The sequence below is a fragment of the Tigriopus californicus genome, chromosome 10 (genome assembly GCF_007210705.1).
Source record: "Tigriopus californicus strain San Diego chromosome 10, Tcal_SD_v2.1, whole genome shotgun sequence".
NCBI lineage: Eukaryota > Metazoa > Arthropoda > Copepoda > Harpacticoida > Harpacticidae > Tigriopus > Tigriopus californicus.
This window is the reverse complement of record NC_081449.1, coordinates 12,535,990-12,559,636: the sequence shown is the minus strand read 5'-3', so window position 1 is coordinate 12,559,636 and position 23,647 is coordinate 12,535,990. Positions and strand designations below refer to the sequence as shown.

Here is a 23,647-nt window from a genome sequence, read left to right as displayed (position 1 = left end):
GGGTACTTATAACCTATTGAAATGTGATCTCGAACTTGTGATTTGTCAAAGGTGTTCAAGCAATCTTTATTAGAGTGAAAAGCCGTGCCGAGTTTGTTGGATTAGAATTCAGAATGCCGTAAATTTTCCGTCCGAGTCTGAACATTTTTTCAGTGATCTTGTTACAACCAATCTTATTGATGATGTTATTCCAACGCATGTCCCACTTAATCTTGTCTCTGTCTTGGACAATTGATCTTGTTTCTCTAATACTTCTTTGTCTCAAACTCGTTGGAGCTTTTTGCTGATCTTTGGCCAACGGAAAATCCGTTGATCCTATTCTGTCTTAACATTATAAAACCAACTGCTTCACAAGTTTAACTATTGTATGGAGCTAGGTCGCAAAAATTGTGAGGATGTGCTCTGCTAGTCAACAAATAGAATATGCTTTTTTGATGGGTAAAGATCGTAATGATGTATTTATGATTTACTATTCTTGATGAAAATGCCTTGAAAATTGTCATTTATGAGGTGTAGGGGATAAAGTATGATCCAAATGGATTCCAAATGTGGTTCAAAGACAACTGACAGACATACTCAAAGTCCAACTCCTTTTGGATAAATGTCCTCATTGAACGCCATTCATTCAAACAATGGATGTATCATTGCTGAACCACTATGTTCACACTCCTAATTAAAGAATAAAGCACTCAACATCAGTAACGAACTCAATGCCAAACAAATACGCAAATCAACCAAGTGCCCCTGACTATATCCATTGGTCTTCAACCACCATCTTCATTATCTTCGAGTTTTGCCTCGGGTGCCACTTTCAGTCAAACCATCCATTCGACGTGCACGGTCCTGGCACCGAAATGACCTAGACTTTGGAATCCAAGTGTCCTTGAGACCACCAGCCAAGATTAATGGCTGTGGAACATGCATCCTGAACTAGGACATGGCATGATGAGAATGCTTGGTTCCAAGATCTCTTTTTTTGTTTTATTCCAAGGACTTTTATGAGCAGATGCTTAACTACGTTCATAGTGTGAGTGGGCATTACCAAAATACCAAGTCAGTCCCAAAAAAACTTTGGCCTTGCGAGCGCCATTACCGTCACGTGAACTTTTGACGTGATTGACTCTAAGTTTATGTACAGATTAGGGCTGCAGATGCGATCATTGAATCTTCGTCTCCTTTGCATAAGTTGTCTTGTATTCACTTGCACGACTTGATTGGTTTATGTATTGGAACCCCCGACATGGACTGTATGTAAGGTGGTGGGGCTCAACATTTATAGGCTCAACATTTATAGGCGTCCATCAAAATTGCTATTCCGATCGAAAGCTGTCCATTCAGACACCAAATCAGCCAAAGAGGAATCGATTATACGTCTCCTCATAGGTTTGGTTAGCTTATTTACTTTTTTATTTTTTTTTACCAGAATTAGCCTTTCACGTAAAACGGGAAGTTCGGACTCGATTCTGCCCCTGAAGAGAATCTGATGAATACATTTCAATGAGCAATGATCTTTGACGAGGATTTCACATGGTGAAGTTCTTACAAAAAAAAGCCTTTCAAATCCTTAGAAACGAAACGGAGGCAATCGAGACATGAGTGGATCGGCATTAAAGCGAGAAGAGTGGCCGAATCCCTTGACAACGTCGGTTCAAAGAGGACGACGTGGACCGACATTTCGAGTCCCTGTCTCCCTCCAACCTCCGACCTCCATTCTCCATCCTCCATCAACCACGTTATTCGTCGTTCGTCGGAGAGTAGACAGAATTTGGAACTCGCTCGTGTCAACCTGGAGTTTCTTTGGTTCCATTCACCTATTCAAACCATGTTCCAAGCATGAGAGAGGGATGCGAAAGCTCACACTCGAGAATGGATGGAGGAGAAGGACGAGAAGGAGGAGAGAAGACGACGGCGCTGACGATCATGGAAACAATCATCTTACTCAAAGACCCGGGGATTGAACGAATTAGTTTGCCTTCAGAAGTCTGAGTGACAGATAGGTGATCCGAAAGGATCGCAAAAGAACACCCACGATTCGAAGTATTGATGGCGGTTTTATCAAGCCTTTGTTGTCTTATCGTTATTGTGACTTGTTCGAGGTCCTCTTTGGGGCAAGAAGAAAAGGAAGCGGAAATCCTTGGGGTTGGCAGACTCATGGAACCGCCCTCTCGTGGATCCATGTGGAGGTACGCTCATTACAGCTCACTTTTGTTGATAAGCTAAAGTAATTACGAGTTGAAAGGGAGTGTGAAGCTCATCCCTTTTCATTCTCTTTCATCTCCCACTACGTACTTCTTAGACTCGGCTTCTTCGCGCCTCAAGACAAAGACGACGCTAAATCTGATTGCGGAGGATTCACCAGAATGTGGAAGTAAGTGTTTCGCTCACTCTCTCTGGTTCAAATTTGTAGTTCAACACGGGTGTTCTGTGTAATTCCTCCCTTATGGCTTTGTAGCTGAGTTGAAAGGGATCCGTTTAATGTTTGTGGGAAGCATGCTTTGGCATGAAGTCTTCGACTATAGATTCAGCCTTTTGGGTGGATGCGCCCTTTCGTCGGGGCTTAGAGAGTTTTTAGGTTGAAATTACACTCTATAGAGTCGTTGACACTAGGGCCATTCACTGTATTCAATGTAGACATTCTAAAACTCGAGTCATTTTCACATGTCTCGAGCCAAGAATAGCTCGCGAGACATTAATAGTGGCTGACTTTTTCAAATTGTGAGGGATAATGATGCAAACGATTTCCAAATCGTGGTTGATTGGGCATTGAACGAGTATATTCGTCACTTTCACTTGAAATAAGAGAGTTTTCAGCTGACTGTTATTTATTGGAAGACTTGAGATTCGTTTCAAAGATTCGACTCTTGGCTCAGAATGACTAATGCGATTTGAGTGAGAGTCTTAGTGAAGACTCGACGGGACTCGACGGGACTCGAGACAATTTTTAGGGCTAATTTACAGATCATCACTGAAGATTGCAAGGAAAGGCATTCAAGAGCCCAAGCTGAGTAAAGGAACAAATTGTCGTAAGTATTTGATGAATGGATATTACCAGGTATTAAAAGGATTTTTTCAATCTTGGGAACTAAGTTATGGTTATTTGGAAAATATGTATGTGAAGGTATAAGAAAAATTGGTTGTAGGTTCCAAACGGTCTTGTGAATCTTGGATAATAATAAATATCAAATTAGGATGGAAAGGACTTCAGCGTTTGACAAGTTGCGTCTGACTCAGACACTGAATAAATCAACAATCGAATTGTAAGAAAGTTCTTTCGAACGTCCAATCTCGACTGATTTATTGCCAGGTTTGCTGGGGTTTGGCCTCTTGTTACGATTTTGAGTGACCGATGTAGTTCAATGTTCAGATCTCAAATGATCTTTCCAACCTTCAATTATTTTGAACACTTAGTTGGTATCTATTTGTTCTTTTCTCGTCTTCATTTTTGTGAGGCCTATGCCACTGAGTTATCGTTCCTATGATTCTAAGAGCCCAATAATCACTCTGAAAACCATTGGTTGGACTTTTTCCAACGTATTTATGTCTTTTTGAAGCCAAAGGCTCCAAACTTGGCCGCATAGACGTTTTAAAAATGTCAACAAAACTGAGAAAATACGTTTTATTTGACCAAGAATCGAAATGGCCTTTTCCTGGTATGATGGCTATTTGATGTGATGGTTTAAGATTGCCAGTTGTTGTAATCCGGCGAGCTCTATATACCGAGACACATTCGATTTTGGTTCCTCAGATCTTGAAAGTGTGTTTGGGATTTGTGTGACCAAAGTGTCGTAGTCATTTGCTGCCTTTGAATTTCCATGGATTTGGTATTGACCCAAATATCTCCTTGTGGCGCCCAATTGTCAGCCTTACATGTTATCGCTCGGCCTATCTTAGTGTCAAGTTATTAACACATGTGGATATGACAGTGTTCAGGCCTTTAAAATCTTAGGAATATCGTACTGATATTTTGGTATGTTAGTTGATCTACCTAGTTTTCAATCCTGACTGACCGCCAGCTTTGCCTTTTAAAAATTTTTGTAATGACAAGCAAACCTTTCGGGCAGTGAAATGAGCCTTTAATTTGTTCTCGAAGGACTCGCAAGATTGGGTTGATTTGTTTGCTCATTTTTTGCTTGCAAGAATGTTGAAGGCAATTTTCTCACAGCATGATGAAGTTATATTATAGAAACACATTATTTGAATAACTATATGTTATGCTCTAAATTTAAATCCATTGCTGAAGTCTTTTCCGCCCAACAACCGTACACCCTGACACAAAAACTCGTTCGGGTTGATTTTTGTAGTTTGTATTTTTTGATGACTTACGGTAAATGTGCTCTTGATCACATAATTTATTTAAAACTTTTATTTTCTTAAAAATTATATTCACTCCTATTACATGATTAATAATAGTCAATATCTAAAACTTATTTCAAGACCGAGTGCCTAGAATTTGGATTCAAAGGAAGAGCAAACATTATTATGCTCTGTCAAAACGTTGTCCAGACCATTGAAATAATGTTGGGAGCTTCGTTAGGTGTTAGACTGTTCTATAAGGAAAAATGGAGTCCCAGCTTGATCGAGAAAATACATATTTCCAAACATAATTGTTGAAACAGTTAGTTTATAGTCAGGAGATCTTTGCCCATTATTTCATCGATCTTGTATCAAAGTTCATACAAACTCGTTAAATTTGCAGGAAAAACAAGGGTCGATGTGGAGTTTGTGGCGATGCCTTTGACTTGCCAACTCCTCGTCCGCATGAGGATGGCGGTCAATTCGGTCGCGGGATAGTGACACGCCACTATGTGACTGGTCAAAGCTTCGAGGTCCAAGTGGAGTTGCTTAACAACCGAAGGGGCCATTTTGAGCTGGAATTGTGCCCAGACACAGATTGTCTTGACGTGATCGTGCTTAATCAGACGGGTTCAGATTCTTTGGAGAGCAAGTTCTTCGTTCCTCAAGCCAAGAGCCCCAAAGAGGTGTATAAATTGACGTATCAATTGCCCGAAAATTTCACTTGCGACCATTGCGCTATCCGTTGGAAATATGTCATGGGAAGTCACGTTTGGCCTTGTTCCAACGACGATCGGATGGACTCTGCTTGCGGTCCTCAATTGGAAGCCCGAGCTTGTGCTGACATTGCAATTAATGAAGGAATCACTCCGAATGAAGAGGAAGACGAGGAAGGCAACGAGAAAGTTGACCTTTTGGCCGGGATTTTCCAACTCGACGAGCTCGACGAGGAGGAGAACAAATCCTGGATCGCAACCTTACATACCTTCAAGAAACTAATCGAACTGAAATCGAATGGAACGCATGTGGCCCCTAATATAATTGCTCACGGAACGAGCGCTAATGACAAAATGAAGATGGCTGCAGCTCAAGATCTCGAGGGAGCAGATGTAGCATCTCGCGAGGAAAGTGGCACATCTGGTATGTCCACCAAATGGAACACTCCAATTCCAACGCAAGATAACCTTATTACGGAAGGTCCTTTTCCCAAAGTTGAATCCGAGGGCGATGGCATGTCGGAAATAATGACTTCAAATACTACCTCAGCAATTGGAACACGGCAATCGTCAAATAGCACGTACCCCGAAGGTTCAACTTCCGAAGCTGAACCAGAAACTGCTTTGGAACCAGATTTAGAGGCCGGTCTTGAGGCTGAAAATGTTTCAACATTTCAGCCTGAATTGGTGGATTCGGAAGTAGAAAAGTCATTTGATCCCAAAAATATATCATCACAAGTTGAGCCAAATCATTTCGAGTCGGTAAATGAAACCAAGTCAGCAGAACAAGACGATCCAATGGCCGAGACCGAACCTGTAGAGGCTCAATCCGACTTGAATTTGCCGAAAGCAGAGCCTGAAGCGGATCCCGAGGGCGACTTGCAAGATAGAGGGCTTATTTCCGAAGTGGATCCAAGCACTAAAAGTGATCTCAGTGTTGAACAAAAGTATGTAGAGCCTCAACATGACGAAGAATTGTCCCCTGTCATAGATCCCGAAACGGAACCAGAGCGCCCACCAATGAAAGCCCAATCGAATCTCGCATTGTCAAACAAAACTGGCGAAATGCTAGAGCCAAAAGTAGAACAGGAACCGGGAGCAGATGCCGAGTGTCAATCTTCTGATCCTTCGCTTTCGAAGCCCAAAATAAAGGCAACACCAGGCTTGGAAATTGGTTCTGTTGCTGAACCAGAACCCTGGAAGTCGATGGTAGACAAAGCTATTGAACCCGAGACCTCGCTTGAGCGCTCTCCAGTTTCTAGCGCTTCTGAACTATCTTCAGACACAGGATCATCCTCGACGACTGGATCGGCTAAGGAACCATTCTTGGAAATTGCCATTGACAATTATGTGGACAATGGAAGTAGGCACTCTACACAATTATTCCCCGAGCTCGTTTACCATCACTATAATGATAGCAGCAACGGCGAGAATGGAGAGCCAGACGGGATGAGTATTGACCAAAGAGCCCTCATTTTTCCCCGAGACAATGAAATACTTTCCTCCACGGTGGTCACGAAACAGCTTACATTCCCCAAGGAAAAAGGTATTTCCGAGAGAACCAAAGAGAAGAGGCGCAAGCGAAAGAAGAAGAAAATGCCTCCCACCAAGTCGGATTTGACGAAGAAGAACGACGACGGCGATGAAAACGAGTTCAAACACGAGAAGCTCACACATGCTTATTCTCAGGCCCATCCGTGTTGTGGCATAATTAGAGCCCAAATCATTGTGGGAGTCATGGCGAGTCTCTTGGTATCGTGGGCAAGCAATCATTGAGTGACCCTACCAATCATTCAAGGATACAACTCTCTTGATGGGTTGGTCTTGAAATTGCGAGCCGAAGGTTCATAATAAATCGTCCGAAATAGATTGAACCATTGATGTTCGTTTGTGTCTTGAACCATGTGCTTAACTCATCTTTGTATCACTGTGGACATACAAGCTATCAAAATTAACGACAAAAATGACTCCAAGTATTTTGCAAGCTCAAAAGGAGGTGTGTTCTGATCTGCGATCTAGTTTTTGTATAGCCATCGTCATCGTTCAGGAGAATGTTCATTTAGGATGATTAGGAAAAAAAGTATTTGTTCTTCAGATGGGCTGCTATGGTGCACAGCAAATGTTTCTCAGTCGAAGGGAAACTTCTCAAAAATGTCGCCGAGCTTAGAGCCACTATAATAGAAGAGTACGCGCATGAGATTTTTGGTCCCAAAACGTCGTTTCCATTGTACTGTGGTTCTTCAGTTCACCCCCAAGGCGGCTGTTCCTGTGTTATGTATTTACTTCATTGTTGTAAAACGTAGCAAGAAAATAAATCGGGTGCAATATTTTTATAATTTTATAGTCTCTACGACCGTAAAATATAATAATTTAGATGATTCGGAAGGTTCAGATTCACAATTGATGCAACCTTACCCTAGATTGGCAAAAGTGATGCGTACATTTTGTTAAACTACCATTTGCCAAACTTCAACTTAAGGTAGAGGTAAGTGTAATTTCATTCATATTCATTTCCTTCGTTTAAAAATGTCAAGTTTAATGGAATCGATAGTGGAGTAAAAATTGAAAGTGTTGTTGAAAACATGAAATAACAAGAATGTTGGCATTCAAAAACATGCACCGATACGAACTTGGCATTCCTGAATGGGCGGACACAAACTTCTTTACTAAATTCCAACGCGCCTTCAGGCATACATCCCTGCATTATGCGTCAGACCAGGGAGGTAACATTAGGTTAAATCAGGTCGAGTTTGACTACACGTTTGAATCAATACTCGAAACATCCGTTTGATGAATAAATGTAGACAAGTAACCCTAAAAATGATAACACAAATGTAATGAAAATAGGCTCCGTTTGTACCTATAATCTTTCACCATCATCATTATAAACAGTTTACAAAACTATATACAGTCACCCTTCAGTATCGCCGTTTCCGGCTCATGTGCATTGAACGTAGAAACCTTTGACTTGCCTTCAGGACTGCCAAAGTGAACTTCAAATATGGCCCAACTCATATCAGAAAAAGGCGATGAAGCTAGCATCATCCCATTAACTCAACAACACGCACACAAAAATATTTCGTTGAAAAAATGAGTTTTTTACTCCATCCTAGAATTAGAAACTAAGTCTTGACATTTGCTATGACAAATATTGTAGGCGCACATTTTGGCATCCCTGTTAACACAGCCGGAAGCAGGGTTGCGTTTTCATAGATTGTCAACCTTCCGGCCCGACTAATTTGTCATTTTAAAGGCCTTAAAGATTATAGATTTTTTAAAAAAATGCACACAATTCATTTTTTTGCTACGTTTTACAACAATGAAGTAAATACATAACACAGGAAAAGCCGCCTTGGGGGTGAACTGAAGAACCACAGTACAATGGAAACGACGTTTTGGGACCAAAAATCTCATGCGCGTACTCTTCTATTATAGTGGCTCTAGCCAACACAATATTTTGGAATGTGTCGGGATGTATTTTTTGTCAAATGAAATGGCAATATTTATTAAACACAAACGTAAATACAAAAACCCTCGTCCGCAAAAGTCGATCAAGTGAGTGTTTTCTAGTAGGGTCGAGTGTTCATCGTACAGCATCACAAATCTCGGAAGTGAAAGGGGCGGGGGAGGGGAGTGGTTTCAAGAGTAGTTATATAGAAGGGGGCTTCGGGAGCACTTCAACCTTTTTGATGGATGGGGCCCTGGTTGAAAATCACCAAATTCTCATTTTCATTGCAGTTTTAATCAAGTATATTTTATTATAATGTAATGAATAATGTGTTGAAAATGTGGAGGGGGCTTTGGGGGTAATTCAACCTGGAAATGGTTCTTTTTTTTTAAATTTTAATCTCAACCATTCCCTGGTTCAAATTCAATTCTTGAGAATGGCTTGATATCACCTTTTAAAAAACCATTTCACCTTTTTAAAAAACGCTTTATGGTAAGTCTAATTCATTAGACTTTTTACTTCTAAGAGTTTTGTTCAACGAGAGTTCTGGTTTATGATGTACAATAACTTCAATAAGTCTCGTTCAACGAGACTGCTGCAGGCTGCATGCACAGCTCTCAGCTACTTAGTGCAAGTCTCAATAAACAAAACCACCGCAATTGGCACTGGCAAGTGCTCTAAGCAAAATACCTGTACCATTACCTATAGTCTCATTCAATGAGACTTTTTACTTTACTGAATAAAATTTTACCCAAAATATCTCAAATAGAAAAATGATTTAAGGATATGTATTTCTATAATAAAATGTTGAATAAGTTAACACAAGGATTTAACTTGGTGAGTGAAAAGTTATCTCAAGGATTTAATTATGTGAGCAACTCTTTAATCTCATTTCTCAATAGAAACCAAACAGCACTTGCTCAACAAAACCTACAAAATGAAGATAAAAGATATATTAGCGACATTTCAACTAGGAGAACTTATGGAACAGCACTTACTTGGAAATTCATAATTTCCAAAACTACTGGAAATTTTGTAAAAGATGTAAAAGAAATTTTAAATGAAAAGAAAGTGAAAAAAATGTCTGAAGGTTTATTTCCAAAGATATGAATCATTTATATTGAATACTAATATGAAAGTTAGATATGCAAAAGAAAAAGAAAATAGCTGGTTTTGTGAAGCTGGTTTTCAGAATAAAAGACATATGCCAATAGCAGATGCTTCAATGTTTGATAATTACTTTAGTCTTACACACTCATACTTTGTTAACAGAATCGAAGAGTTTGAAGGTAATGGATCTGGTTGGCAATATCATGCCTGTGTGGAAATGACTATGTGAGCAGATCAATATGATCATTCAACCACTTTTAGAAAAAGGATATTCAACAATAATGAAGGATCCTCATATATAAAACTTCCACAAACTCTCATAAGAACAGGAGCTTATATCAATTCAAAAAATACTGACAATGAATGTTTCAAGTATGCTATCATAGCAACTCTTCATCCATCTAAATATAGTCCTGATAGAATTTCTCGCTATAAGCCATATTTGAATGAGGCAAATTGGTCAAAGCTCTCTTTTCCAACAAGATTAAATGAAAAAGATATTTCTAAATTTTCTTGCATGGCAGACCCTGGTTCTGCAAAAGACAAAATATCAAACAATACATCTTTCATTTCTAGTTGATAATTTCTTTCAACAAGATTACAATGGGTGAAAATTCGGTCAACACCTCTAGTGATGTTAATTATACCAGTACCTTCTTCATAAGGTTGATCATATACTTTAGGCTCCAAACCTAAAAGTTTATGTAAACTTCCTTCAAAAAAGTCCATTTGTGCTCCCTCTATCATCAATTTTACATAACACTTAAAAGTTGATTCATTTACACCTAAATGCAATAGAGTTCTTTTTTTCATGTTCACGTGGGTGCGCAGTGCTGCCAAAAATTTCATTAAGATTGTTGTACTCATCAGAAAGTTGTTTGTTTAAATATCTTGAGAGAGCACTTATTTCATACATTCCTTTTGGAATTGTAATTGGTACAGTGAGATTGTTATAGGTTAAAGTTACTATGTAATTGACATAATTTTCTGATACATTGGGGTATGTGTGCTATAGAAATATGCTTTTTAATCCAATTTCAGGATTTCTACCCAAAATTAGAGGATGGTTTGAATGAAAATCATATCTATATACTGGTTTGTCAACAATTAATGAAACATTATTATATTCAGCTGTGCTGACTTGCATTGAATAATCCATTTTGTGAAAGTTTATTTACCTTTAGCATGTTTTCAATTAAAAGGGTGTTTGTAATGCTTTGCGGTGCTGCATTGCTATTCCTGACTTTTTTTTATACAACAATTTATGTTGTTTGAGTGTGATATAATTCATTTTTAACATTTCATCAAGAATCCTTCTAACATCCCTTTTTGGTTCTCTGCTTGTCTTTCCAGCTTTCATTGATCCAATCATAATCATTAATCTTACTTCTAAGTCTTTAGGATTTTTGTACATATAAATTCCTTTACCTAATTTTTCTTCTTCAAGAGACAAATTTTGCATTTCTTTAGCAGCTTCAAAAACATCATCTTCACGTTCCCCAGAGTCCTGAGTGGTAGAACGCAGCTTGCTGCGCGCGCTTTGTGATCTTGATTGTAGCCTTGACTTTATGTATACCTGATATTTCTTACTATTAACAGATGGAAAACCAGTTCGACTCATAATATCTACATATTGAGACATATCTTGATCTGTGGGAGTGATTTTTGAACGTTTGAAATCATCAAATGGCAGTAACAACAAAGCTACTAATCCAGCAGTAAGTTTGTTTTCATATATATCAGCCTTTCCTGGTATCCTGATGTGCAAAATATTTTCATTAAACAGGAGAGCAACATCTAATTGCCCATGCAGCCCTAAAACTCCCTTTTCAGCAATTTCAAATTGAGTTGTCTTGCATTTGGTAGAATTACGATATTTTCTGTAGAGTTTTTGAATCCAGGGCTCCTCCCCGGGCATAGCACTTGTTGCTGTGCCCTCTGCTGCACGCGCTTGCGCGGGGGGGCGAAGCCCGTGCTTGAGTTAAGCTTGGATGGGGCATTTGCTATTCGCGCAAGCGTGTGACAAGAAGGTTATTTCCCTGCATTTGAATTATCGGTTTATTTGTTTGACTCGCTTTAATCGCCTGCACAACTGGTTTGGATTTTCTTTATAATTATCATAAAAAAATGAGGCAAAATGTCACTACTTTGCAATCTTCATTGAGTCAAGGGACTTGGAGGGATGTAAAACCTTTCTGAAGACTTGGCTGTGAAGGCAATTTTTCCTGAGTTACTGCCTACTGGGTTCGTTGCTAGTTTGTTATCAGTAAAGTTATGAAGACATTGAAAATAAATTTTTGAGCTAAAATTTTTAAAAACGAACGTTTTTGAAAGGTTTACAATATTTGACGTCATAAAATCATGATAAAATATAGTTAATTAGTATTTATAACATTGAATTACAGTTTAAAGAACCAACCATTCCAAAGTTGAGATTAAAATTTAAAAAAGAACCATTTCCAGGTTGAATTACCCCCAAAGCCCCCTCCACATTTTCAACACATTATTCATTACATTATCATAAAATATACTTGATTAAAACTGCAATAAAAATGAGAATTTGGTGATTTTCAACCAGGGCCCCCATCCATCAAAAAGGTTGAAGTGCTCCCGAAGCCCCCTTTTATAACTACTGTCAAGGTTTCTACCAATATTCAGTGCTTACCTATGCAAAGAAAATGGGACAAAGGCTTTTGGGCCCTTGCATCCCTGCCAATGGACAATTTTGGGAGTTATTATAATTTCAGTGTTATATTGACAATATAGTACATCGAAAAAGGATAGAGGGGGATCATCATTGGACACTAATGTAGGGGACATGAACTAATTTGATGATATAGAAGGAAGTAATGACGACGTTGGCGGCTCGCATGTGGTAGGTAGTATCTTTTTTTCGTAATTGTTGTTTACCAGAATGAGTGTTAGAACAGACAGAATTGTTACCAAGTCTAGTGTACTGCTACATATGAAATCAGAAGCAGCTGTAGTGGTAGTGATGGTGATGATGCTGTTAGCATTGCCGATTTCATCCAAATATATGGATTCGGATCGTCTTCACGGCACTCGATGAAAACCGCCATCCTCGTCTACTAAGCACACACTGTAAGACGATAAGAAGAGTAGCCATATTATGAAACAGGTCTCAGAGCAGACGAATATTCAATTCAATCACTGACCCATGGATGCTTCCGAAGCATAATATCGCACATCAAAGTCCGTATCCTCCGTTAGTTTGTTCAAAGCGGGCTTGATCTGCGACGAGAAGCAGGAGGCGTTCAGTTTGGGGGCCACCACACTCAGGGTCTTGGCCACGTTGAACCGCACGTTGGCCACGCTGTCTTGGGCCATGTTGAGAACGGTGGGAAGCATTTGCCTTTCGATCACGTCTGCGCCACAAGCCTCGGCCAATACCTATTTTGATCGCAAAAGGACGTCAGGAATAGTTTCAAGATCCCCGGGCATAGAGCCTTTGAAGGTTTAATTTAGGGTATGAAGATGACAAATGACTACTTGAAACAGTTGGAATAGCCAACCAACTCTGGTGAAAAGGCTTCAAGGTTCAAGTCTTTGAAATTGAATCTTGATGGGAAAAAAAACCGGGCAAGAATCTTAAATTTTTCCCGAGAAAATGACGTGTTGACAAAAGATTTCAGTTTCCCCTTCAGTGAAGCGAGAAACGAAATCACTTTGTAGTCTCAAAACAAGAGATTGTGCTCCGAGATGAATTCAATTGGGCCATCCGGCGGGGTACTTACATTGATACAGAAGAGACAAGTCATGCGATGCAAGTAGTTCTGGTCTCTAGCCATGGCCACAACCTTGGGAATGATGGTCTGTTGGGCCCAGTCGGTTCCAAATTGCTCCACCAACTTCTTCAAGTTGTTGGTGGCGGCTTCGCGGATGGCAAACACGTGATCAATGAGCCAAGTCATGCAGAGGGCATTGAGTTTCTCGTCGAAGAACTCCACGCCCAGTTGTCCGGCCAAAAGGGGCATGTACTCGATGATGGCCAAGCGGACCCGCCATTTCGAGTCTTCTGCCAACTCCACGATGGCTGGCAACAACGACTGTGAGAGCTGTTGAATACCAATCACTTCGTTCACACAATCCAGATTGGAAATGATATTCAACCGGACCTCGGGACACTCATCCTTCAGCTGGTTCAGGAACAGGGGCAAAAGATGTTCGATGGTGCTGGGGGGTGAAAAATCGGGAATAAATTCGATCAGGATTCGTTCAAACTACCTGGGATTGAACAACTAAGACTCATCTCGTTTTTAGTAAGCTACAGAAGTCCGACGAAAACATCATTGAAGGGCTGCTTTCTTACATGGTCATTTCATGACAGAGAAAAGTCAACTGCTTGATGAAAAAATAAAAAAAAATGACGAGCATGGATTCGAATCTTTTCTAAAAGACTTGAGCCAGCCAATTCCTCCAAAATCGAGTAAAAGACTCGAGTCCGGGCTCGACGCAGCACCAATGTTCCAAGATCAAACGCTAATGTAGGTTGCTCATTGCTATTTTTTTTCCAAGTACTTAAGTACTGAGTGGTCCTTGAAGAATCCAATCCTTTGAGATTTCGTTCCACTCACTTGTTCTTGCCCAGAATGGGTGATAGCCCCATGATGACAGAGGCTAGGGCGGATTTGACGTGCTGGTTGGCGTCCACTACCAACTCCTTGACGCAAGGTAAGACATTGTTCATAATCACAGACTCCTGAACACTCGGGTCCAAGGCCTGGCAGAAATCTCTGACCTTATGGGCGGCAGCCGCTCGCACCTCGGCCTCACAGTCCTTCAATAGGCTCTGATGGGGGGAAAAAGATGAGAATACTACAATAGTGTTTCAGAGGCCATTGTGCAAGTCATTGTGATGGGGTACCTGGAAAGCCTGGACCAAGTCGGTCTTGGTAATCTCCGGCCCCACGGCTTTTTGAAGGGCCGTGAATTTCTCTGCCACTGTGTATCGCACTCGCCACGACTTGTCCTCGGCGCAATTGCGCAAGGTGGGCATCACCAGCTGTTCCACATCCTCAGCTTGGAGCAGCGACGAGATGGACACGCACGATTCCACTACCAAAAGTCGAACGGAGTCCTGGGAGCAATCGTAATTAATGTATAATTTCACAGACATGGCTTCGGATTAAAGTTCAATCAACGCGAATAACAAATATGAATTAAATTGAAAGCCACTTGCCTGCTCGTCCATGGCCAGGTTGATGAACATGGGAATTAGATCGGACTTCAAGAACTCGACCTCTACCACCTTGGCAAATTCTCCCAGCTTGCCCGAGGCGGCTCGTCGCACCATGGGCGTGTCATCCTGGCATAAATTCCTAAACAGGCTTCGCAAATCAGCTACAAGAAAGGATAAAACACACGTCAATCACACCGAATCATGATGGCGTTCGGCCTCGTTGCCGCTTACCCTTCACGTTGGAAGAGACGCGGGCATAAGCCACGGCAAAGAGACCGCAGCCTGATGTGCGCGACGTGAACCAATCTCCCGTGGCTAGGCGTTTGACCAAGGGCACAAAGTGGGCCTCGAGGTCCGCGGACGAGTGTTCTTCAGCAATGATGCGCAGACTTTCCACGGCCTTATCGCGCACAATGGTCTCCTCGACTGTTGCCAAAGACTCGAGGGGCGGAAGCAGACAATGGACGTGCTCCGTCCCACCCACCAAGGGCGTAAACGTGCCCAACTGCTCGGCCAAGGCCAAAAGCACCTCATCCTCGTCGTAGATCGTGTCCGTCAAGAACGGAATCAACTCGGAACGCGTACGTTCCACGCCTAACGCCAAAGCGATGGTGCTCAATTTTTTGATCGAATTCAAACGCAACTAAAATCAAGGCGAGAGACAAAACATGAGCCGACTAGAGGCAATTTTGGGATACAATGACTCTTCCATTGACAAAATCTGGGCGGTCGGATCATAAAGGCAGGCCGCATGGATGATGTACACGTTATTTCAAGTTAACTGGAACGACATGCAAATGCCAAACCAGGCCATTTCCGGTCTCAGTCCTTTCTAGGGCCAAGAGCCCGGGGTCGCACAAAAAAAGAGAGGCATACCCTATGGATCAGTAATTTCCATAGCCTCCTTGACAGCTTTCGATATTTCTATGTGTGCACTACTACCACGTTGAAAAAATAAAAGTCTCACGTCAAAGCTTGAAAGAGCAGCACGGCCACAGCTCTAATCTGTCCTAAGAACTAAGAAAGAGGTAAGCTCCACCCTTTGAGCCGAATCCGGACTGTGAATGTCTTAGTCCATGGCTCCTTAGTCTGGGCAGAGGGATCTTTAACTAGAGGAGTGTACATCAGCGAAGCTAGACCGATTTTGCTTTTTGTCACAGCTCTTTGACCGAGGCATAAATGGAAAAGGGCCGTAAGGTACTGGCATTTGAGACCAAACTGCACATCTTTCACTATATTCATAGTTACCCATTCTTAAAACTCTAGGATTTTTAATACATCAACATTTTCCATTTAAAGTAAGATAACTCAAGACTTTGTCATGCAAGCACGATTTTCTTTCCATTTAAATAGCTTTTTCATTATGTATGGAAGCACCCCTATGACTTTGGGGGAGCTGAAATCTTGTTCTCACAGCGTGGCCTTGCTCCGCCAATGGTGTCCATGGTGGTCATGTCCAATCCTCCTGTTCAAGGGATCCTTGGTCTGGCCATTTCATGAGGTTGGTTCCAGCTTGTGTACTGGGCCGAATGTACTAAAAGGAACTATACGTCCATTTTGCTCTACCCTATTGTCACGAATGACAAGCTCAACCCCTATGAGCCCACGGGCAGTCGTAAATCAAGTCAACGACGAGGTTGGATAAGGTTTTCAATCCTCTTGCCAACCCCTCAACCCCCTCAACCTCTGCCAAAAAAACACCAATCCAGGGTCTTCATCTCACCTGGACATCCTCGTTCCGCAACTCATCAATGAGCACGGCAATCGGATAGAGCGAGTCGTCCGACCCGGCCGCATTGCCGTCGGACACGCCTCCACCCGACATGATCCACCAATCAGCAAGGGAGCAAGCAATCCACCCAAACGACCGACGACACCTGGCTGATGTCTACGCACTCGATCCCACACGGCACTCTCGAGCTCGAGTTTCAAGAGCTCACGCGTCCAATCCGGGCACTCCAACAACAGAATCCGGGGTCAATCAATCACGGACGGGTTCCACGATGGCTCCGCAACCAACAAGCGAATCCTGCTGGCCTCAGGGTCGAAATTGAAGACTTCACAGCCTTACTCTCTTGTCTCTCCTGTCTCTCTCTCTCCTTGTAATGTCGTGTGCTTCGGCCGTCTCGGCCAGTGTTGCCAGTTGATCAGGGCTGTGGGCGGCCAAATTCGAGCTCAAAAGTAGCCATTGGTGCAGCTCAAGTTGCACTGCAAGACATGGAATCGAGAAGAAAACATATTCCAATGCGCCCAAAATGATTAGGGGTGGGAGATATATTTGTATTTCGATTGAATCAAGGTTGGACCTTCTTGGGCCCTTTTGGGGCAGACTATTTCTTTTGCAAAATTAAGATAGTCTAAAAGAGAAGATTACAACATTGAGAGTATAAAACTGACTTAAGATCGTCTTTGAATAGCATTTTGACATATCTTCACGGAGCATTAAACGAGAAGAATGAACGGAAGTCGAACGGAAATTAGTGCACTCGTGCTAGTTTTTTCGCCCTGAGCTGACCATGTAGTCATAATTTGAAAAAGCACATTCAGCTCATTTTGGCTCCATAGAACAACCCTTTAAGCAACGGCTTTTTCGCCTTTTGCCACATGTTTAAGTGTTTTCGTGACACACATTGGCTAAACATTGCAAACTATAACAACTCTTGTTACAAAACTCAAACTGTTTTTCTGATCCTTGAATAGCAAGGAAATGTCGGAGGTCATCCCTTCGTTTCCTGGCAAGTGTGTTTCAAAAGGAGCCAATATTGGAAATTCTGGCCTCCGCGGTCACTCCCTGGCAGTGCTTAGTCTGCCCAGGGTGAATTGTGAACGGCGAGGAACGAGAACAGCTCGACTGGCTGGCTTCTGCTACGGTGGTAGAAAGATAGCGGCCCACAGCCAGTGAGTGCACAGGGGCAAAGACCTGCGGGCTGAATCGGGCTAGGCGGGGAAGAGAACAAGATTAAGGTGACGGAGAGGATCACACTGGGGCGGGACACGAGCCATCACGGTCACCCGAAGATGGAACGAAGAATCGAGAATCGAGGATTGTCATATTTGGAGTTGATATGGAGGATGGTTTGAGGGAGTGAGAGGATGGGAGACGGACCAGGCGTTTTATTGGGTGTGAGAAGTGAAATCAGTAGGGGAGTTAAGTGACACCCTGGATTTGGTAGGCTCGGGGCTGGCGGAGGCCGATTGACGGCCATGAGTGGCCCCGATGTTTCGCTATCCGGTCGCCAGAGGTCGGGATTGAGGGAAGATCATCATCGAAGAAGAAACTGACATCAATTTCATCAAAGGTGCCTTTTGTTCTGATAATTGGCGTTTGAAAAATATATGATGCCGTCTCGTGAACAGGAACAATAAGAAAACACATTTGATCATAAATCAACTAAATCTGCAATAAAAGATCTAACTTGCTATCTCACTGCAACGTGTTGTGTATGAACCATTCATGTACATGCTTCTAATATCAATCATTTCGGGACTGTTTCGAATTGGTTTTGGAAGTCGTTCTTCCATGGTTATACGTAGTTGCACGCCACTCTACTTGCATTCGCTTTTTGTTCGAATCAAAGAACCTATCATTAGAATCCCGATTATCCATTTAATTATCCCTGGATAACAAAGCTCGTGGCGCCGCTTCGAAGTCGAAAACCAATTCAAACTCCTCGTGCCCTGTTCGAAATGACACCCTGGACATCTCGAAAGCACCCACGTGACCCACATCATGACGTGCATCCAATTTCAAAACAAACAAAAACGTGGGAAAGAAGACCATCATGATCCTGGCATCAATTTGAATTGGAAGAGCCCCCTTTTAAGGACACAGACACATTATGGCTGGTTATGAACTTCTCTCGGAACAGAATCTTCGTCTGGATGGACGTAAGGCCGATGAGCTCCGACGCATTCAATGCAAGTTGGGCGTGTTTGGTCAAGCCGACGGCTCCGCCTACCTCGAGCAAGGCAACACCAAAGTCCTGGCGGCCGTGTATGGTCCCCACGAGATCTATCGTCATGGAGCGGGCGGCGCGTCACGCCCCACTCTCACAGCCACGTCGAACGAGCAGGCCGTAATCAATTGCCAGTATTCGGCGGCCGTGTTTAGTTCCGGCGAGCGGAAGCGGCGACCCCGCGGAGACCGCAAGTCCCAAGAGATGTCAATGCATTTGCGGCAGACCTTCCAAGCCGCCATCAAGACCGAGTTGTATCCCCGATCTCAGATTGATATCTACGTGGAGATTCTCCAGGCGGATGGCGGGAACTATTGCGCGTGCGTGAATGCCGCAACATTGGCTTTGATTGACGCCGGGATTCCTATGAAGGATTACGTGTGCGCCTGTACGGCTAGTTTGATGAATGATCGACCCGTGGTGGATATCAATAATCTGGAGAGTACGACGGGTGGACCTGAGTTGACGGTGGCCGTGATGGCCAAATCTGGCGAAATTGTGCTGCTCGAAATGTCGCAACGCTTTCACGTAGATCATCTGGAGAAGGTTATGGACCTGGCCATGGAGGGCTGTCAAAATATCTATCACATTTTGGACAAGGAGGTCCGAGCTCACGTTTCTAAACGCGGGTCGCTTTTGGGCTGGGAGGCAACTTGATGGTGACATGGATGAGAAATGTATTGTAATAAAAAAATTGCCTCTATGCCTAATCATCAGGACGAGTTGTTTTTGGATAAGTCTTGGGGGAGCCCCTGCTTCGTGCACACGAACGCCAGGCCCCATTTCAAATTGGTCAACATGTACCTTAGCGCCTTGGTCCACGAGTCTTCCGAGTTGAATTGGAGCTTGATTGGGTACCAATTGTTGGTGTTGTTATCCTTGATTTTTCCCCGCTCCATCTCGTAAGGCAGATGGAAGCCTCTTTTCTCGACCTCGTCCCCGAATTGCTGAAGACAATCCAGGAAGGCCACCATAGCGTGGTCAAACTTGGAGTCGAAAATCATGCGAAATCCGCCCGCTCCATAGAGTGGCAACGTTTTTTCGTCGGATAACTGCTTCAAATACGAAAAATTCCCAAAGGGCACAAGTTGATAGCGTTGGAAGGGCTCCATTTGAATGGCCTTGGCCAAGCACCACAAGAGTAAGGCCGTGTGTCCCCAGGCCCCGTTGATCTCGTTCCAATCCACCGGCTTGGAGGGTGATCGACCCAGGCGCAAGCCGTTGATCGTCCCGAAATGGTCCGTATACCAGATCTCGAAAGTGGCATTGTAAATGTTCAGACGCTTGAGCTTCTCCAATTGACTCTCGGTGTACTTCAAACGGCAATCCACCGTTTTGCTCTCGTCTTCGTTGAGCAGCATTTCGCGGTTGAACTTGGAGTATTCCTTCCAATATTTTTGCTCCTGTTCCACGATCACTTTTTTAGCTTTCATCTCTCTTTCTAGATCACCTTCCGCCTTGGTGGTTTTCTCACTTAGCGTCTTCAACTCTTCACGGAGCGTTTTCTCCTTGTTCTCCAACGTTTCCAGCTCCTTTTCCAACGATTGGATGTGATTATCATCCTCGGTCTCGCTCTCGAGCTTCTCGAGATACGCCTTGTACTCTTGAGCTTCTTCCTCAGCTACCCGGAGCTTCTGGTCCATGGACTCCAGTAAATTATCAGCGCATTCCTCGCACAACGGATGGTCGACTTCGCCAGATTCAGAGAGCATATCAAAGAGTAAGGCCGTCTCCCGCATTTTCCGGCTCAGACTCACATTATCACCTTGCTCATCGACAAACGTGAATCCATGGGTATGGGATTCCGCCAAGCGCAGGGGCGGAGCCAAACCGTGGATTTCGTGGCCAGCTTCGTCCGCCTCCCGACGAGCCCGCTCGAAATCAAACTGAGGCATGGGATTCACGGGGGGCAGGGTCAGCTCGGCTAGAGTGTGCTCATTCATGGTGTAGAACGATGGATGGATTCGAATGGATTGCATGCATTGCTGACACGAAAAAAAGGCCAGCCTATCCTCGGGATCCGAGACTGGGCGGGAACTTAACCTCGATGACTGAGAGGATAGGGCTCTCACGGGGGCGGATGCCATCGTCTACTAGAGATTCTGACAACGTTTGGTATATAACTGATTGAGCAAGGCTCTCTGGAAACACAACTAAATCTGTCCAGGAAACGTCCTAATACGCATTCCAAGCCGTTCTACGGCATTGTCAGAGCAATCAACAGAGTGGCTGAACGTCAATCCTGGGAGCACTAAATTCAGGGATGGGTTCGTTTCAACGTCAATACCGTAGAACACTTTGCAATGTAATGCACTCTCTTACGATCTCGAACGAGATAGATAGATAGATATAGAGAGGGAGGGCAAAACAAGACAAATATTGAGTCAGCTGTTCCAAATGTTGTAGTTGTTCGCCACTTCAAACAATACAATATTCTTCGTCGACAAAATAAAAGAAGTGTTTGCCACATAAGATTCAACTCTTCCGTACCCATAATTCAACGATTAATTCGAAGGAAATATCTACCCTTTCTCACGTATCATCTCATTCATTGCTTGTGTGTGTGTGTGTGTGTGTGTGGCTGGCTTTCTAAAGAACTCTGTGCATCAGTATTGATTTTTGTTGAGAAATCCTGCTCATTGAGCTTTGGCGATGGATGCGGCCACTTCGTCGAAAGCGGAAAAGATCGCCAAGACCAACGGAGATCACAATGCGGCGTCACAAGTGGGTGACGACTCGAACAAGAATCGAGGCTGGCCCAAGGGCAAGAAACGATATCTGAAGGCACCCGGAGCGCCCAAGCAACCATTGAGTGGATACGTTCACTTCCTCAATGATCGTCGGGAATCTCTCCGGAAAGAACAACCGGATATTTCTTTCGCCGACATCAGTAAGAAGCTCGCCGGAGAATGGTCGACTTTGGGGGCTGAGGAGAAGCAACGCTACCATGAAAAGGCTGAGCAAGACAAGGAGCGATACAACAAGGAGTTCAGCGAGTATCAAGGCACCGAAGACTACAAGAAGCACCTGGAGAACATCGAACGCAAGGAAAAAGAGGCCAAAGAAGGAGGAGCTCCACCCAAGAAGAAGAGCAAGAAGGCCGAGAAATTGGCCGCTAGCAAGGCCGCTCCACCCCCAGTGGACGATGACTCGCGGGATGAAAGTAACGGTCTGGACTTACCCATCTTCACGGAGGAGTTCCTGGAGTTCAACAAAGCCCGTGAAGGTGAGCTACGACAACTCAAGAAGCAAGTGGGTGAAATGGAGGAGCAAAACGCGGTTTTGGGCAAGCACGTAGAGACCATGAAATCGGCCATCGGGAAGCTGGAGATGGAGACCAATATGCAAAATCAGAACTCTTCATTAATTCTGTCGCATGTGGACGCTTTGAAATCAGCCGTGGTCCAATCGCTCAAGGGCGAAGTTCCCCGTGGAGAAAAAGAGCCTGTCACCATGGACAATGTGGATCAATTCATGCGCAAATTGCACAAGATGCTAGTGGATAAATCTTTGCCCAAGTCCGAAGCTCTCATTGGACACGTCAGAGGTTGCTTTGCTCAGCTCAACTATCCGCAAACGTCCATCTCCGAATCTCTAAAAACTGAACTCTAAAAAGCACTAATCTTTTTGGAAAATAAACCAAATTAGTAGAGGGAAAATGACAGTGTCAAAACACTTCAACCTGGATATGGTTAATTTTCAATTTTTCATTTCAACCATCTCCAGGTTTAAATTCGATTATTGAGAATCATTTATTAACGGTTATTTAAAAACACCGATCGCTCCCGCGAAGGGTCCTTGGGGCATCCTCGGTGTAAGGCGGTATTTCACCTTTTTAAAACTACGCAAGTGATGTGCAAATGGGATTGGGATTGTTGATGAAAAACGAGCTAAATGTCGCTTAAAACTTATCAATGGATCATCTAGTAAATAGAATCGTCGAAGTAAGCATGGCAGCAGATTATAGAGTACTAGTGCTCGGTTTAGTACAAAAGAGGATTTTAAGGTCTTCACGAACTTTTAATCTGAGGGGTTGAAATCAAATCAGATTTTACAAATGATGCCTCTTCTGTCACTAACGTTATATTTTATTCCCGGGTTAGGATAAAGTGCATGGAGACATTTAAAATCATAAAGGATTAGGTAGCGTTCGAACCTACACTGAATACTGTATAATTCAAGGGATTGAAGTCTTTCTCAATGACTTATATGGGTCATTCACTCAATTAGGTTTGGTTTTTCACGGCTCTTTGGTAAGACGTAATTACTTTAAAACCTAATAAGTTTATTGCTCTTTTATGTTTATGTCCAGCTTTAGCAGTTTCTTTCTGATTTGTAGTGTAGTTTTTCTAGTTCCAAATCGTTATGTGTAGTTCTTTAGTTTGATTGTATTGGTCCTTTAGAGTTAGAATTTATTGTCCATTAGTGTATTGATTTTATTTTGTGTTAGACCACTTTGTTGAGTTTATTTCTGTGTTTTTGTGTTGTATTCCTAGTTTACGTATGTTCTTGATTCCTTGCTTTTCTCTGTCCCTTTCTTCTTGTTTACTCTCTCCATCTTAGATTTGTATGTTTAGTTTGATTGAAGTAGTTCATTCCTATTTTGCTTTGTTGTCCTATACATCAGGACAAGATTGCATAGCCTTTTAGTTCGTTTCTTTCTCTTGGTCTCTTGATTTTGTTGCTCAAAGATAGTTCCGCCTGCATTCATCATGAAAGCTATTTTTGGAAAAGTCAGCAAAGAGGCTAGACAATGTTTGGACCTGGTCTTAGCTGGAAAGGATCCTTCCATAGTCAATAAGCCATTTATTATAGAGGCTTTAGTTGCTTGGGTCAATGAAACCAGAGTGCTGCTTGAAGAACAGGCTCACCCAGTAGCTGAGAAGTCGACTAATTTGACCAACGTAGAAGTTGAAGTAGTATC

General features: G+C 42.9%; 5 protein-coding genes across 5 annotated transcripts; 3 read left to right on the top strand and 2 right to left on the bottom strand.

The window, feature by feature from the left end:
- The first annotated feature begins 1,727 nt into the window (after nucleotides 1–1,727).
- Nucleotides 1,728–7,357, top strand: LOC131889542 (uncharacterized). The gene is made up of 3 exons (XM_059238669.1): nucleotides 1,728–2,183; nucleotides 2,297–2,368; nucleotides 4,697–7,357. The coding sequence occupies exons 1-3, from the start codon at nucleotides 2,044–2,046 to the stop codon at nucleotides 6,783–6,785; spliced, it is 2,301 nt and encodes a 766-aa protein (XP_059094652.1). The 5' UTR covers nucleotides 1,728–2,043; the 3' UTR covers nucleotides 6,786–7,357.
- A 5,076-nt stretch (nucleotides 7,358–12,433) lies between these two features.
- Nucleotides 12,434–16,895, bottom strand: LOC131889543 (serine/threonine-protein phosphatase 2A 65 kDa regulatory subunit A alpha isoform-like). The gene is made up of 8 exons (XM_059238670.1): nucleotides 16,491–16,895; nucleotides 14,999–15,410; nucleotides 14,768–14,928; nucleotides 14,453–14,665; nucleotides 14,163–14,377; nucleotides 13,323–13,761; nucleotides 12,744–12,978; nucleotides 12,434–12,667 (listed from the first exon to the last, which is right to left on the bottom strand). Exons 1-8 carry the CDS (start codon nucleotides 16,590–16,592, stop codon nucleotides 12,657–12,659), a joined length of 1,788 nt encoding a protein of 595 aa, XP_059094653.1. The 5' UTR covers nucleotides 16,593–16,895; the 3' UTR covers nucleotides 12,434–12,656.
- A 1,234-nt stretch (nucleotides 16,896–18,129) lies between these two features.
- On the top strand, nucleotides 18,130–19,433 carry LOC131889546 (exosome complex component RRP41-like). The gene has a single exon (XM_059238674.1). The coding sequence runs from the start codon at nucleotides 18,607–18,609 to the stop codon at nucleotides 19,378–19,380; it is 774 nt and encodes a 257-aa protein (XP_059094657.1). The 5' UTR covers nucleotides 18,130–18,606; the 3' UTR covers nucleotides 19,381–19,433.
- LOC131889544 (beclin-1-like protein) lies at nucleotides 19,384–21,057 on the bottom strand. Its single transcript, XM_059238672.1, has one exon. The coding sequence runs from the start codon at nucleotides 20,808–20,810 to the stop codon at nucleotides 19,437–19,439; it is 1,374 nt and encodes a 457-aa protein (XP_059094655.1). The 5' UTR covers nucleotides 20,811–21,057; the 3' UTR covers nucleotides 19,384–19,436.
- A 136-nt stretch (nucleotides 21,058–21,193) lies between these two features.
- LOC131889545 (high mobility group protein 20A-like) lies at nucleotides 21,194–22,382 on the top strand. The gene has a single exon (XM_059238673.1). The coding sequence runs from the start codon at nucleotides 21,376–21,378 to the stop codon at nucleotides 22,333–22,335; it is 960 nt and encodes a 319-aa protein (XP_059094656.1). The 5' UTR covers nucleotides 21,194–21,375; the 3' UTR covers nucleotides 22,336–22,382.
- The last annotated feature ends 1,265 nt before the right edge of the window (nucleotides 22,383–23,647 follow it).

Coding starts and splice junctions, on each gene's coding strand:
- LOC131889545 (XM_059238673.1), top strand. CDS start 21,376: ATGGATGCGGCCACTTCGTCGAAAGCGGAAAAGATCGCCAAGACCAAC.
- LOC131889546 (XM_059238674.1), top strand. CDS start 18,607: ATGGCTGGTTATGAACTTCTCTCGGAACAGAATCTTCGTCTGGATGGA.
- LOC131889542 (XM_059238669.1), top strand. CDS start 2,044: ATGGCGGTTTTATCAAGCCTTTGTTGTCTTATCGTTATTGTGACTTGT. Junction 2,184..2,296: donor TCTCGTGGATCCATGTGGAG/GTACGCTCATTA, acceptor CGTACTTCTTAG/ACTCGGCTTCTTCGCGCCTC. Junction 2,369..4,696: donor GGATTCACCAGAATGTGGAA/GTAAGTGTTTCG, acceptor TTAAATTTGCAG/GAAAAACAAGGGTCGATGTG.
- LOC131889543 (XM_059238670.1), bottom strand. CDS start 16,592: ATGTCGGGTGGAGGCGTGTCCGACGGCAATGCGGCCGGGTCGGACGAC. Junction 15,411..16,490: donor TGCGGAACGAGGATGTCCAG/GTGAGATGAAGA, acceptor CCTTGATTTTAG/TTGCGTTTGAATTCGATCAA. Junction 14,378..14,452: donor ACTTGGTCCAGGCTTTCCAG/GTACCCCATCAC, acceptor TCCCCCCATCAG/AGCCTATTGAAGGACTGTGA.
- LOC131889544 (XM_059238672.1), bottom strand. CDS start 20,810: ATGGCATCCGCCCCCGTGAGAGCCCTATCCTCTCAGTCATCGAGGTTA.